The 16304-nt window shown below is 38.4% G+C and overlaps 1 protein-coding gene across 4 annotated transcripts in view; it reads left to right on the forward strand.

Annotated features, from left to right (window-relative positions):
- The first annotated feature begins 4684 nt into the window (after positions 1 to 4684).
- C3H4orf51 (chromosome 3 C4orf51 homolog) overlaps positions 4685 to 16304 on the forward strand; it is a 93139-nt gene continuing 81519 nt past the window's right edge. For all 4 annotated transcript variants that reach the window (XM_054484731.2, XM_054484733.1, XM_054484732.1 and 1 more), the window contains exon 1: positions 4685 to 5363. In XM_054484731.2, the coding sequence (XP_054340706.1) occupies positions 5131 to 5363 (233 nt within the window). In that variant the 5' untranslated portion in view covers positions 4685 to 5130. The remainder of the gene's footprint in view (positions 5364 to 16304) is intronic.

Raw genomic sequence — 16304 nt, forward strand, 5'->3', positions numbered from 1 at the left:
ATTTTTAAAAGACCTTATTTTATTCCATATTCATTTATAGACTAACACATACTTTGAGAAGAAAATTTTAAAATGTTTTTTACAAATAATCTTTCACAATTTTATCTATTTATTTTCCTGTCTCAAAACAATACATATTGCTGGCAGAGTTTTCCTCAAGCAGCCACTACCTGATAATGAATGGGTTAAAAAGACCTGGACAGCCCAGTGTTCCTTCCTCTCTTTCAAAAACTCTTTATCTTCATCATCTTTTTAAAAAAAAATAGAGATAGGGTCTTACTCTGTTGCCCAGGCTGGACTCGAACTCTTAGGCTCAAGTGATCCTCCTGTCTCAGCCTCCTAAGTAACTGGGACTACAGGTGTGTGCCACCACCCATGGTTTCTGTCATCTTTTTAGCTCATCTGGATTTCTCCAAAAAATCTTCAACTCCATGATAAAAAGCAGCTAAGTCTGCCAATATCTGCCTAATTCTTTTTCTAGGGCAAAGGTGCTTATGTTCCAAATTTCAACATTTTAAGGAAGGAACCATAAGGAAACGTACTAACAAGTATTTGCAAATAATCTCATCCTCAGAGAAACATACCATATAGTGTGTCAGCCTGACTTGAAAAGACTTTAAATTCAATCCCTGGAGCAGCGTCACTTGTATTCAAAGACCAATTGCAGCAGAAGCATGTAACAATATAAAAATGCAGATCCCTGGGCTTTACCTCAGACCTACAGTCTCTGAAGGTAGAGCTGAGAGTTCTGCAGGTTTATTGGGCCCTATTGGTGCTGATCAAATCATCTATCAAAATTCTTTTTTTCAGCACTTAATGATAGCTCCACTTGCAGAGTTGCTAATCGGTACTTCTGATTGGGGTGAAGTGGGGAATGTACATGGCATCTGTGTTTATAAAGAATTCAGAGGGTTACTTGAATGAGCACTGGGAGTTGAGAACTACTGCCCCAACAGTTAATAAAAAAAAGGACAAACGCTGGGCGCGGTGTCTCACGCCTGTAATCCCAGCACTTTGGGAGGCCGAGGCAGGCGGATTACGAGGTCAGGAGATCGAGACCATCCTGGCTAACACGGTGAAACCCTGTCTCCACTGAAAACACAAAAACCTATCTGGGCGCGGTGGCAGGCGCCTGTAGTCCCAGCTACTCAGGAGGCTGAGGCAGGAGAATGGCGTGAACCCGGGAGGCGGAGCTTGCAGTGAGCCGAGATTGTGCCACTGAACTCTAGCCTGGGTGACAGAGCAAAATTCTGTCTCAAAACAAACAAAAAAAAAAGAACAAACGTTGAAAGATTTATTTCATTTTGATTTGCCAATGAATTGCTTTTTAATCTGGAGAAGTGAGGATGGGCAAACATAATAATCAGATTTACAGTAATTATTAGTGAAGGATGGAGGGATTCAAGTGAATAGAAGATCAAATGCTATGACTTCTCAACATAAAAAAGTTCACGGTGGCATTTCCATGACCTTAATTCTCTCTCTCTCTTTCTCTCCCTCTCTCTCTTTAAAGAGGAAATGTGCTTTTTAAACATTTCAATAGTTTTTGGGGGAACAGGTGGGTTTTGGTTACGTGGATAAGTTCTTTACTGGTGATTTCTGAGATTTTGGTGCACCCGTCACCTGAGCAGTATACACTGTACCCAATGTATCATCTTTTATCCCTCACCTGCCTCCCACCATTGCCCCAGAGTCCCCGAAGTCCATTATATAGTTCTTATGTTTTTGCGTCCTCATAGCTTAGTTCCCACTTATGAGTGAGAACATACGATGTTTGGTTTTCCATTCCTTAGTTACGTCACTTAGAATAGTGGCCTCCAACTCCATCCAGGTTGCTGTAAATGCCATTACTTCATTCTTTTTTATGGCTGGGTAGTATTCCATGGTATCTATATACACCACATTTTCTTTATCCACTCATGGGTTGATGGGCATGTAGGCTGGTTCCATATTTTTGCAATTGCAAATTGTGCTTCTATAAACATGCGTGTCCATGTGTCATTTTCATATGATGACTTCTTTTCCTCTGGGTAGATACCCAATAGTGGGATTTCTGGATCAAATGGTAGTTCTACTTTTAGTTAAGGAATCTCCTTACTGTTTTCCATAGTGGTTGTACTAGTTCACATTCCCACCAGCAGTATAAAAGTGTTCCCTTTTCACCACATCCATGCCAACATCTATTTTTTTTTTATTTTTAAGTTATGGCCATTCTTGCAGGAGTAAGGTGATATCTCGTTTTGATTTGCATTTCCCTGATAATTAGTGATGTTGAGCATTTTTTCATGTTTGTTGACCATTTGTATATCCTCTTTTGAGAATTGTATATTCGTATCCTTAGTCTACTTTTTGCTGGGATTATTTGTTTTTTTCTTGCTGATTTGTTTGAGTTCCTTGTCAATTCTGGATATTAGTCCTTTGTCTAGAACAAAGAACTTTGTTGCAAACTTTGCATGGTTTGCAAATATTTTCTCCCACTCTGTGGGTTGTCTGTTTACTCTGCTGATTATATCTTTTGCTGTGTAGCTTTCTAGTTTTATTAGGTCCCATCTGCTTATCTTTGTTTTTGTTGCATTTGCTTTTGAGTTCTTTGTCATGAAGTCTTTGCCTAAGCCAATGTCTAGAAGAGTTTTTCCTATGTTATCTTCTAGAATTGTTATGGTTTCAGGTCTTAGATAAGTCTTTGATCCATCTTGAGTCGATTTTTTATAAGGTGAGAGATGAAGATCCAGTTTCATTCTTCTACATGTGGCTTGCCAATTACCCAGCACCATTTGTTGAATAAGGTGTCCTTTCCTCACTTTATGTTTTTGTTTGCTTTGTTGAAGATCAATTGGCTGTAAGTATTTGGCTTTATTTCTGGGTTCTCTATTCTGTTCCATTGGTCTATGTGGCTATTTTTATACCAGTACCATGCTTTTTTAGTACGTATAGCCTTGTAGTATAGTTTAAAGATGGGCAATTCCAGATTTGTTCTTTTTGCTTAGTCTTGCTTTGGTTACACAGACTTATTTTTTACTCCATGTGAATTTTAGGATTGTTTTTTCTAGTTCTGTGAAGAATGATGATGGTATTTTGATGGAAATTGCATCGAATTTATAGATTGTTTTTGTCAATATGTTCATTTTCACCATATTAATTCCACCCATCCATGAGCAAGGTGATGTTTTTCCATTTGTTTGTGTCACCTATGACTTCTTTCAACAGTGTTTTGTAGTTTTCCTTAGAGATCTTTTTTTTTTTTTTTTTTTTTTTGAGATGGAGTCTTGCCCTGTTACCCAGCCTGGAGTGCAGTGGCACAATCTCTGCTCACTGCAAGCTCTGCCTCCCGGGTTCACGCCATTCTCCTGCCTCAGCCTCCCAAGTAACTGGGACTACAGGTGCCCACTACCACACCTGGCTAATTTTTTTATTTTTTAGTAGAGATGGGGTTTCACCATGTTAGCCAGGATGGTCTCGATCTCCTGACCTCGTGATCCACCCGCCTCGGCCTCCCAAAGTGCTGGGATTATAGGCATGAGCCACCGTGCCCGGCCTCCTTGTAGCGATCTTTTTTAATTTAATTTTATTTTATTTTTGTTTAAGACGGAGTCTCGCTCTGTCACCCAGACTGGAGTGCAGTGGCGCAATCTTGGCATCTCTGCAAGCTCCACCTCTGGGTTCACGCCATGCTCCTGCCTCAGCCTCCTGAGTAGCTGAGACCACAGGCGCCCTCCACCACGCCTGGCTAATTTTTTGTATTTTTAGTAGAGATGGGGTTTCACTATGTTAGCCAGGATGGTCGCGATCTCCTGACCTCGTGATCTGCCCGCCTCGGCCTCCCAAAGTGCTGGGACTACAGGCGTGAGCCACCGTGCCCAGCCTCCTTGTAGAGATCTTCCATCTCCTATGTAAGGTGTATCCCTAAGTATTTTATTTATTTATTTATTTATTTTGTCACTGTTACAAAAGGGGTTGAGTTCTTGATTTGATTCTCAGCTTGGTCGCTGTTGGTGTATAACAGTGCTACTGATTTGTGTACATTGATTTTGTATCCTGAAACTTTACTGAATCCATTTATCAGATCTAGAAGCTTTTTGGATGAGTCTTTAGGATTTTCTAGGTATATGATCGTATCATCAGTGAACAGCAACTGTTTGACTTCCTCTTTACTGATTTGCATGTCCTTTATTTCTTTCTCTTGTCTGATTGCTCTGGCTAGGACTTCCAGTACTATGTTGAATAGAAGTAGTGAAAGTGGACATCCTTATCTTTTTCCAGTTCTCAGGAGGAATGCTCTCAACTTTTCCCCATTCAGTATAATGTTGGCTGTGGGTTTTACATATATGGCTTTTAATATTTTGAGGTATGTCCCTTCTATGCCAATTTTGCCTCAAGTTTTAATCCTAAAGGGATGCTGGATTTTGTCAAATGTTTTTTCCAAGTCCATGACCTTAATTCTTAACCCTGGCTGCTCTTTAGAATCCTCCAGGATTAAGCTTTAAACAAATAGTGATGCCTGGGCCCTACTCCACATCAACTGAATCAGAATCTCTGTGGTGGGGGCCTGAACTCCTGCTTATTTTAACAGCTTCCAGGGTGACTCTAGTGTGCAGCCAGCCAGAGCACCACTACTCTGTGACATATGAGAAGCTGTTGAGTCACCTGCTATTGTTGACATTACAAGCAGTTCATGTTCTCTTCCAGACACTTGGAGGTCTTTAGGAGAAGTGAATGCTTGGCACTGTTCTTTCATCTCTTATTTCCACTTCTTGAACCACTATCATTAGGAATTACTGCTTTATTCGTGATAGCAGTAAAATACAAATAATTTTGCCACCTGCTTTCTTGCCATAATTATGAAGCAGCATATTTCATATTTGTTAGAGCAAAATCCAGAAAGTTATATAACTTACAAATTTGTTAGTTAAAATTTACCTCCCTTGGGAGGCAAGGGGGTAGCATTTGTGGAATTTTGTGATCTGTTGCTTGGCAACTATATCTAAGACAGTTAAGCTTCTGCAGTCTGTGAACTGTTGAGTCACAAAGTTTGGTGAGCCCAGTCAATTGCTTCCTGCTACTAGAAGGAAATTAATTCTTCATTATGCAGAGGACTTGACAAGTTTTCGTCCAGAGAGGCCATTCATAGTTATGTCACACTTCTTCTACTTGACTCCACAAATTCTTCTGCCCTTTAGCCCTCTTACTTCTCAAGAGTTTGATCTGATCAGACGCAAGGCTGGAGCATCTTGGCAGGATGAAACACGATGGTCAGATTCTTCCGTGACAACATACACAGGCAGTTACCGGAAAAAACAACTGGACAAGTCCATGTGCAGCCAATTTTCTTTTAGAGCAGGACAGCATGAGCCTGAGTGTAAACAGTAAGATTTCTTTGTAATTTGCACCTGGATATATCACTATAAATAGACAAGAGTGCTCTTAGAAGAAAGAGGTATTGCAGACCCTGAGAGACTTCATAGACTTTAACCCTCTATATTTTCTTTTGTAAATGTCAGCAGGAAGAAGAGCTAAATGTCAGTGACCAGCTGAAATTATGATCCTATTCTCTATTTAGTATTCCTAAAATTACAAATAACTACCTAGTCCTGAAAGGATATGGATATGAATATTTGACTAAATTTTGGGTATTTGGGGTTCTCTTTTCAGCAAAAAGGTGCTCCTGAGAATTTCGCTTTGTTTCTTGTTTGGTTTTCTGGCTTTCAGGAGCTTAAAACTTCCTTCAGAGGAGGAAGAAATTGATGAAATCCTTCCCTACTCCCTACCTGTGGTTATTGCATTTTCTGAGTGTTTTCTGTAAGCCAGGCCCTGTGATAAGCCCATAATCAAAAAAATTAATTTCAGTTTATAAAGTGACTGGAACTATGGAAATAAGTAATCAGCGTAAAGTAAGGAGATTTTGTGGGTGTCTGGTGAGGGAGAGAGTGTTGTGTGTCTGAAGAGAGCTCAGAAAAATAGGTTTCCTCCAAGCTGGTTTGAAAGGCAGGCGAGGTGGGGAATGGAAAAGCACACTGCGTGGAGAAAGAACCATTTAGCCCCAAGCACTGTCAAGGAGCTGCAAGGAGCTAAGTACATTTGAGAAAGTATAAGTGGGGATGTGGAAAAATGTCAGGACTTGTTATGAAATCTATCCATCTGTGTATATTAATTGGTAAATATTTTATCCAAATTCTTGGAACATATTTGATAATCAGTTGAATTATTAACCTCAACTTCAGATAAGAGCAATAACTCAGATAATACCCTGATAAATATTAGTTATATTTCCATCCAGACCTTTCCAAATCATCAAAACAAGTACTTAAAGCTAAAATGTCTCAGAAGTACTTCCCAATTGGGTGCCTTATCTGGTTTAGTCCAACAAACTATAACTTCTGCATTTTTAAAATAGCTCTCAAGTATATTGACACTTAATTAGCTTTGGACATCCCTTTGCTAATTCTGTGATACCTGAGGTTCATCTTGGCCAGGTAGTGGAGTTGTCTTAGTCCATTTTCTGCTTCTATAACACAATACCACAGACTGGGTAAATTATAAATAGTAGAAGTGTATTTGGCTCAGGGTTAATGGAGGATGAGAAGTCCAAGAACATGGTGCCAGCATCTGGTGAGGATCATCTTATCGCAGAGGGTGAAAGGTGGAAGAGAGCACTTGCGACAGAGAGAGATACCAGAAACTGAACTTGCTTTATAACAGCCTCCTCTTGAGATAACTAACCTGCTCATATGATTAATCTATTTGTGAAGGCTCCACACTTATGACCTAGTTACCTCTTATTAGTCCTTACCTCCCAAAACTGTTGCATTGGGGATTAAATTTCTAACACATGAACTTTTGAGTGACACACTCAAACCATAACATGAGTCTTTAAGCACTGCTGAGGTCCTGTCTGAAAATAGTGTTTGAAAGAAAGGTGGTATCCAAACAGATACATTTACCAGAGTAGGAAAAAAGGTACTATATTTAATAACTCTGAAAAAAATGCAGGAATAGGACATCTGGTGAAAATGTATAGAACTTGGAATTTTTTCCTATTCAGAGAGTGATCATTATGTGAATCATTCCAACTAAGGCGGCCTGTGACATTGCAAAACACAAAGGAGCATGAGCTTGTGAGGTTCATCTGTTTTTCGAACCTCAGAAATGTAAATATATTCTTTGCACAACTTATTCCTTATTCTATTAGAAGCTAAGAAGAAGCAAGTGTTATAAATGAAGATGAAGCACAAATCGAGCTCATTTTGAAAGTACTGATTATATTCTAAATTTGCTTTGTTTTTAATCTTTTTCATGGCTAATTTTAGCCCCAAGGACAAATGTCTTTTTAAGTTCTGAGCAAAAGCTATTTGATTAAAATTCCATAAGCCTATAGAGAGACATTTTACATTGCTATAAAATCAGAATGGTCCAAGGAGAATTATTGGGACAAAACATAAAATGACTGATCATTTAAAGTGGGTTAAGTCAGGAAAGTATTAAAATACACAAAACATTATACATTACACTTTTTATTCATCATATTTATTTACCACATACATTGAATATTCATATTGTGTGAGATAGAAGAAACATGGTAAAAGTCTTGATCATTTGGTTCTGAACCATTTTTAATCACAGATATGTAAATTTATAAACATAATCAAAAGGATTCTGAATTTGGAGAATGGAGATTAGTGTGATACAGACCTTAAGCTATTATGAAATATTGGTGTCAATCCCAGTTGTCTGCCAAGGCTAAAATAAGGGAAGGGTCATATTTTGGAATTCCTAAGACAGGAATGTGGCTTAAGTATAAATTATTAAGTCTTGATTCTTTCTGCATTCAAGACAAGGAATGAAATGGCATACAAATTCGGAACAAATAAAACTGTCTTTGTTTGCAGATGACATTATCATTTACATAGAAAATCTGAAAGAATCAGCAAAAAAAAAAAAAAAAATCCTGGAACTAATAAGCTATTATAGCAAGATTGCAGAATACAAGGTTAATACACAAAAATCAATTATTTTCCTATATATGAGCAATAAGCAAGTGGAATTTTAAATAAAAAACATAATACCATATACATTAACATCTCCCAAAGTTACACACTTAGGTATAAATCTAACAAAATATGTACAAGGTCTATATAAGGAAAACTAAAAAATTCCGATGAAAGAAATCAAAAAAGAACTAAATAAATGGAGAGATTTTTCCATGTCCATGGATAGGAAGACTGAATATTATCAAGATGTCAGCTCTTCCTAAATTCGTCTATAGATTAAATGCAGTTCCAATCAAAATCCTAGCAGGTTAGTTTCTGAATATCAACAAACTAATTCTAAAGTTTATATGGAGAGGCAAAAGACCAAGAATAACCAACACAATATTGAAGAAGAACATAGAGTTGGAGGACTGACACTTCCCAACTTTAATGCTCACTATAAAGCCAAAGTAATCAAGATAGTGTAGTATTGGTGAGAGAATAGATCAATGAAGTAGAATAGAGAGCCCAGAAATAGGTACACATAAATATAGTCAATGGTCTTTGACAAAGACAATACAATGGAGCAAATATTGTTCTTTTCAACAAATGGTGCTGGAACAACTAGACATCCACATGCCAAAAAATTAACTAAGACACAGACCTTATACCATTCACAAAAATTAACTCAAATTGGATCATAGACCTAAATGTAAAATGCAAAACTGTAACACTCCTAGAAGATAACAGGAGAAACCTTAAATGACTTTGGGTATGGCAATGGCAATGATATTTTAGATACAACACCAAAGGTATGATCCATCAAAGAAATAATTGATAAGCTGAATTTCATTAAAATTAAAAATATCTGTTTTGAGTAAGACAATGTCAAGAGAATGAGAAGACAAACCACAGACTGGAAGGAAATATTTGCAAAGGACTGTTATCCAAAATAACAAACATTTGAAAAAGATTTGTTTGAAAAAGAAACAAATTTGAAAAAGAACTGTTATCCAAAATATACAAAGAACTCTTAAAATTAAATTAACAAACAATCCAATTAAAAAATTGGCCAAAGACTTTAAAAAATACCTCACCAAAGGGATATACAGTTGGCAAATAAGCACGTAAAAAGATGTCCCACTGGCCGGGCACGGTGGCTCACGCCTGTAATCCCACCACTTTGGGAGGCCGAGGCAGGCAGATCACGAGGTCAGGAGATCGAGACCAACCTGGCTAACATGGTGAAACCCTGTCTCTACTAAAAATACAAAAAATTAGCCGGGCTTGGTGGCGAGTGCCTGTAGTCCCAGCTACTTGGGAGGCTGAGGCAGGAGAATAGCGTGAACCCAGGAGGCGGAGCTTGCAGTGAGCCAAGATCATGCCACTGCACTCCAGCCTGGGTGACAGAGCGAGACTCTGTCTCAAAAAAAAAAATAAAACAGATGTCCCACTACAACATATGTCATCAGGGAAATACAAATTAAAATAATGAGATAACATTGCACACCTATCAAGAGTGAACCCCTAAGGTAAACTATGGGCTTGGGCTGATAATTGATGTGTCTGTGTAGGTTCATCAGTTGTAACAAATGTACCACTCTGGTGGGGGATGTTGATAGTGGGGAGGCTATGAATTTGTAGGGACAGGAGGTTTATGGGAAATCTCTGTATGTTCATTTTAATTTTGCTGTGACTGAAAAACTGCTCTTAGAAAAAAAGTCTTTAAAAATTGAGGCAGGGGAAGCTGGGGAGTGGAGAGGAGGGCTGGCTTTAAATGGGATGGTCAGAAGGCAGGAAGTACTATTAGGGTTAAGGAGAGACATTTTCTAACAACCAAATAGGAGGATACAGCAATCTCAAATTTGTCTGCATCTAGTAACACAGTCTCTAAGTTTATTAGGTAAAACTGAAAGAGCCAAAAGGAGAAATAAGTAAATACACAATCATAGTTGAACATTTTAACATACCTCTCTCAGTAACTGATGGAAAAAAGCCAGTAATAAAGGCAAACCAAATTTGAACAACTTGATTAAGATGCTTGTCCTAATTGACATAGCTATAGTATTGAACCTATCAACCACAGAATATACATTCTGTGGTTGACCATTGTGTCAAGTTTTACAAAAACACCTATTGGAACTGTATAAAATCTATAAATCAATTTGGTGAGAACTGACACTTTTACAATATCCTTGTATTAGTCCATTTTCACACTGCTATAAAGACCATATTTTAGGCCATTAAAAAGCAACAATTTTCAAATAATTCAAATCATACAGAGTATGTTTTTTGACTATAGCAGGACAAGCCACAGACAAAACTCCTCAGACACTGAGTTAAAGAAGGAAGGGGTTTATTCGGCCAGGGGCATTGGCAAGACTCCTATCTGAAGAGCTGAGCTCCCCGAGTGAGCAATTCCTATCCCTTTTAAGGGCTCACAGCTCTAAGGGGGTGTGCGTGAGAGGGTCGTGCTCGATTGAGCAAGCAGGGGGTGACGTGACTGGGGGCTGCATGCACTGGTAATTAGATCGGAACAAAACAGGATAGGGATTTTCACAGTGCTTTTCTATACAATGTCTGTAATCTATAGATAACATAACCGATTAGGTCAGGGGTCGATCTTTAACTACCAGGCCCAGGGTGTGGTGGCAGGCCGTCTGCTTGTGGATTTCATTTCTGCCTTTTAGTTTTTACTTTTTCTTTCTTTGGAGGCAGAAAATGGGCATAAGACAATATGAGGGGTGGTCTCCTCCCTTATGACAAGTGTTATTAAGCTGGAAATCAATGACAAAAACAAAACTAGAAAATGTCTAAATATATAGAAATTTAACAATACACTCATATAACCCATGAGTAAAAATTAAATCACAAAGAAAATTAGAAAACAATCTTTGAATTGAATAATACATAAAGCATGATAAATAAAAGACTTGTGAAAGCCATAGCCAAAAGGTGAAAACAACCCAAATATACATCAATAGAGAAATAAACAAAATGTGGTACATACATACCATGGAATATTATTCGGCCTTAAAAAGGAATGCAGTTCTGACACATGCTACAACATGGATGCACCTTGAAAGCTTTATGCTAGGTGAATGAAGTCAGACATAAAAAGACAAATTTTGTATGATGTACCTAGGCTAGGCAAATCATACAGACAAAAAGTAGAATACATGTTACCGAGGCTAGGAAGAGGGGGAAATGGGGAGTTATTGTTTAATGAATATAGAGTTTTTGTTTGGGTTGACTAAAAAGTTCTAGAGATGGATAGTAGTGATCATTGCACAACATTGTGAATGTTCTTACTTTCACTGAATATACACTTAAAAATAACTAAAATGATAAATTTTCTCTTGTGTGCATTTTGCAATAATCATAATAATAATGAAAGCTTGTGAAGGACAGAACTTGTAGAATGCAGAGAGGGGCCCCCTGTATATCCATCCTCTGTATATACAGTTATATATTCTGTATATTACAGAATATATTCTGTAATATTACAGTTACATATTCTGTATATTACAGCTATATATTCTGTATATACAGTGAATATATTCTGTATGTTCACTGCTTGCACAAATTGTCAAAGTCAACTTTTTCAAAACTCTGAAAATTAACCAAAGGTTTACAACAATCTGAGGAGTGTATATTCAAGGAAAACTAAAAAACCCTGGAAACAACAGTGAGGTTTGCACATTGTAACTTGATCGCTCCCACCCCCTTGATAGTCCTTCAGAGCAATGCTGGTTACTACATTTGTTTGATCATGAAAATGATGATAAGTTCTTTTTAAAAATAAAAGTTCTCAAGTCACTCTCCTTAGAAATTATCATAATGAAGCACTGATGAATGTATGTTTAATAAGTGCTCCAGATGGATCTTATATGATCAGAAAACAATGGGAAATGCTGTTTGGAAGAGGGTGAAAAATCTATTCTAGCCACATGGCAGCCTGACACCAAACTTGATGTCACTTAAGGGGCTTCTGAGGAGTCACTCTTCAGAAGACATTGGATCTTGTGAGGGGGTTTCCTTCTACCCCCTTTGAAAGAAAAATAAATCTTGGAGCCCCCAAATCACTAAGCTAAAGGGAAACGTCAAGCTGGTAGCTGCTTAGGGCCACCCTGCCTCCCATTCTATTCAAAGTCACACCTCTGCTCAATGAGATAGATGCATATCTGATTGCCTCTTTGGAAAGGGTAATCAGAAACTCAGAAGAATGCAACTCTTCATCTCTTACCTATCTGTGACCTGGAAGCTCCCTCCACTCTTTGAGTCTTCCTGCCTTTGCTTCAAGTTCTCCTGCCCTTCCAGACCGAACCAATGTACTTCTTACATATATTGATTGATGTCTCATGTTTTCCTAAAATGTATAAAACTAAGCTGTGCCCTGACCACCTTGGGCACATGTCCTCAGGACTTCCTGAGGCTGTGTCATAGGCGCACATCCTTAACCTTGGCAAAATAAACTTTCTAAATTAACTGAGACATGTCTCAAACTTTCAGGGTTCACATCTCCTTTTCACTAGAGGACAAAATTTACTTTTCTATGTCAGTCTTGGACTCCTTCAATTGATCTCATTGTTGCTTAGGGGGTACACAAACCCAGAACAGAGAAAAAGTTGTGATAACTGTGACAGCCTTTCAGAATAGCCCAAAATTGTTTGAAAAGCAATGGTTTTCCTTTCTGAATTGGCAGTTATAGAAACAAACTCCAGAGTGAAAAAGCAGCAGCATGTCAGGTTATGCTTTTCAAATGAGGTAGCACTGTGTCAGGGCTCATGGAAAGCCACAGGACAAATAGGGAGTACTAGTTTGTTACAGCAGCAATACAAAAGTAATACAGGTGGGAGGGAGAGCAGAAACATTTTTAAGTAAAGAAAAAGCATATATGATTTTTATAATAAATGAAAACATCGCATGATATAAACTTTTAATAAATATTTAAATTAAAAGAGGAAATTAAAAAGTTAGTGCTTACCAGTAACAGTTAAAAATGATGTAAAAAATGCCACATACCAGCCTGGGCAACATAGTGAGACTTCATCTCTGCAAAAATCAAAAAAATAGCCAGGTGGTGGTACATGCATGTGGTTCCAGCTACTCGGGAGGCTGAGATGGGAAGATTACTTAATCCTGGGAGATGGAGGCTGAAGTGAGCCATGATTGTACCACCACATTCCAGCCTGGGTGACAGAGTGAGACTCTACCTCAAAAAAAAAAAAAAGGCACCTACAGCATGGCTAAAATAGGTCACATCTCTAAGAAGAAATGTAATCAAAGATGTGCAAGATCTCCACTCAGAAAACTAGAAGACATTAGAGAAAATAGAGGCAATCTAAAAGGAGATACAAACCATGTTCATGAATTGAAAGATGATTGATGTGGTTTGGCTTTGTGTCCCACCCAAATCTCATATCTATTTGTAATTTTCACATGTCAAGGGAAGGTCCTGGTAGGAGGTGATTGGATCATGGGGGCAGTTCCCTCATGCTGCTTTTGTGATAGTGAAAGGGTTCTCCTGATATCTGATAGTTTAAAAGTGGCAGTTTCCCTAGCATGCTCTCTCTCTCCTGCCACCATGTAAGATGTGCGTTGCTTCCCCTTTGTCTTCTGCCATGATTGTAAGTTTCCTGAGGCCTCTCCAGCCATGTGGAACTGTGAGTCAATTAAACCTCTTTTGTTTATAAATTACCCAGTCTCAGGTAGTATCTTTATAGCAGTGTGAAAATGGACTAATACAAGGATATTGTAAAAATGTCAGTTCTTCCCAAATTGATTTATAGATTTTATACAGTTCCAATAGGTGTTTTTGTAGAATTTGACACAATGATTCTAAAATTTATGTGGAACTACAAAGAGCCAGGCAATAGCTGAGATACTCTCAAAACAAATAAACAAACAAACAAAACAAACAAAAACAACAAAAAGGTGAGGGTCTTGTTCTACCAACAACAAACATATTGTAAAGCTTCAGTAATTAAGGCAGAGTGCTTTTATGAAACAAGAATAAACAAAGACCTGTGGAGCAGAATAAAGAGCCAGAAACAGACCCATGCGTATACAAGTACTTGATTCATAAAAAAAAGACAGCAGAGCAGCAAAGAAAGGCAACGTTTTCAATTCCAAATAAATTAATTCAGATGAATTAAATATCAAAGTCTAAAAGGCAAATCAATGAAACCATTAGATGACAATATGGAGAATATCTTGATGATTTCAAGGTTGGCAAAGATTTCTTAAACAAAACACAGAAAGCACTAACCACAAGGAAAAAGTTAGATAAATTTTGAATTACCTTGAAATTAAGTAGTTCTATTCAACCAAATACAATATTAAGGGCATATAAAAAGGCATGCCACAGAGAAGAATATATTTTCAACTTAGTGACTGACAAAGGGCTTGCATCTATGAGACATATATGTACCTATATACATATATGTGTATATATATGAATTTGTAAAAACTCTTACAAATTAATACCAAAAAAACACAACCCACTAGAAAAATAGGAAAGAGACTTCAAAATTAAATCAATAAACCAAGATATCCAAATAACCAATAAACATACCAAAGGTGCTCAACCACGTTAGGAATCATAAAACGCAAATTAAAACCACAAAGAGCTTATGCTAAACACCCTCCAGAAAAGTTAAAATTTAAAAGACCATTAATATTAAGTGTCAACATAGACCAATGGCACAGAATAAAGAACCCAGAAATTAAGCCACATATCTACAGCCAACGGATCTTTGAAAAAGTCAATAAAAATAAAAAAGGAGAAAGGACACACTATTCATTAAATGGTGCTGGGAAAACTGGCTAACCATATGCAGAAGAAGAAAACTGGATCCCTACCTTTTACCATATAAAAAAAATTAACTCAAGATGGATTAAAGACTTAAATGTAAGACTTCAAACTATAAAAATCCTAGAAGAGGCTGGGCATGGTGGCTCACGCCTGTAATCCCAGCACTTTGGGAGGCCTAGGTGGGCGGATCACCTGAGGTCAGGAGTTCAAGACCAGCCTTGCTAACGTGCTGAAACCCCGTTTCTACTAAAAACACAAAAAAATTGGCTGGGCGTGGTAACAAGCACCTGTAATCCCAACTACTCGGGAGGCTGAGGCAAGAGAATCACTTGAACCCGGGAGGCGGAGGTTGCAGTGAGCTGAGATCGCACCATTGCACTCCAGCTTGGGCAACAAGAGCAAACCTCCGTAAAAAAATAAAGTAAATAAAGTAGGCCGGGCGCAGTGGCTAACGTCTGTAATCCCAGCACTTTGCAAGGCCAAGGCAGGCGGATCACGAGGTCAGGAGATCAAGACCATCCTGGCTAACATGGTGAAACCTCATCTCTACTAAAAATACAAAAAATTAGCCAGGCGTGGTGGTGGGTTCCTGTAGTCCCAGCTACTAGGGGAGGCTGAAGCAGGAGAATGGCATGAACCCGGGAGTCAGAGCTTGCAGGGAGCGAGATCGCGCCACTGCACTCCAGCCTGGGCGACAGAGCGAGACTCCATCTCAAAATAATAATAATAATAATAATAATAATAATAATAATCCTAGAAGAAAACACCTAGGTAACACTCTTCTGTACATTGCCATGGGCAAAGAATTCATGACTAAGTCCTCAAAAGCAAACACAACAAAAACAAAAACTGACAGTTGGGACCTCATTAAACCACAGAGCTTCTGCACAGCCAAAGAAACTATCAACAGAGTAAAGAGACAACCCATGGAATGAGAGAAAATATTTTTAATCTATGCATCCAACAAAGGACTACTATCCAGAATCCATAAGGAACTTAAATCAACAAGCAAAAACCAACAAACCCATCAAAAAGTGCACAAAGGGCCAGGTGTGGTGGCTCACGCCTGTAATCCCAGTATTTTGAAAGGCTGAGGCAGGAAGAGGATTTGCTTGTCCCAGGAATCTGAGACCAGCCTGGGAACATAGGGAGACCCCATCTCCCCCCTCCCACCCCGCACAAAAAAAGAATTAGCCAGATGTGGTGGCATGTGTCTGTGGTCCCAGCTACTCAGGAGGCTGAGGTGGGAGTATTGGTTGAGCCTGGTAGGTCGAGGCTGTAGCGAGCTATGATCATGCCACTGCACTCCAGCCTGGGTGACAGAGTGAGACCTTGTCTCAAAAAAAAAAATTGCACAAAGGACATGAATAGACACTTCTTAAGAGAAAGCATAACAAGTGGCCAACAAACATGAACAAAATGCTCAGCATCACTGATCATCAGAGAAATGCAAACCAAAACCACAATGAGATACCATCTCACGCCAATCAGAACGGCTACTAATAAAAAGTCAAAAAATAACA

Source organism: Pongo pygmaeus, chromosome 3 (assembly GCF_028885625.2).
Source record: "Pongo pygmaeus isolate AG05252 chromosome 3, NHGRI_mPonPyg2-v2.0_pri, whole genome shotgun sequence".
NCBI lineage: Eukaryota > Metazoa > Chordata > Mammalia > Primates > Hominidae > Pongo > Pongo pygmaeus.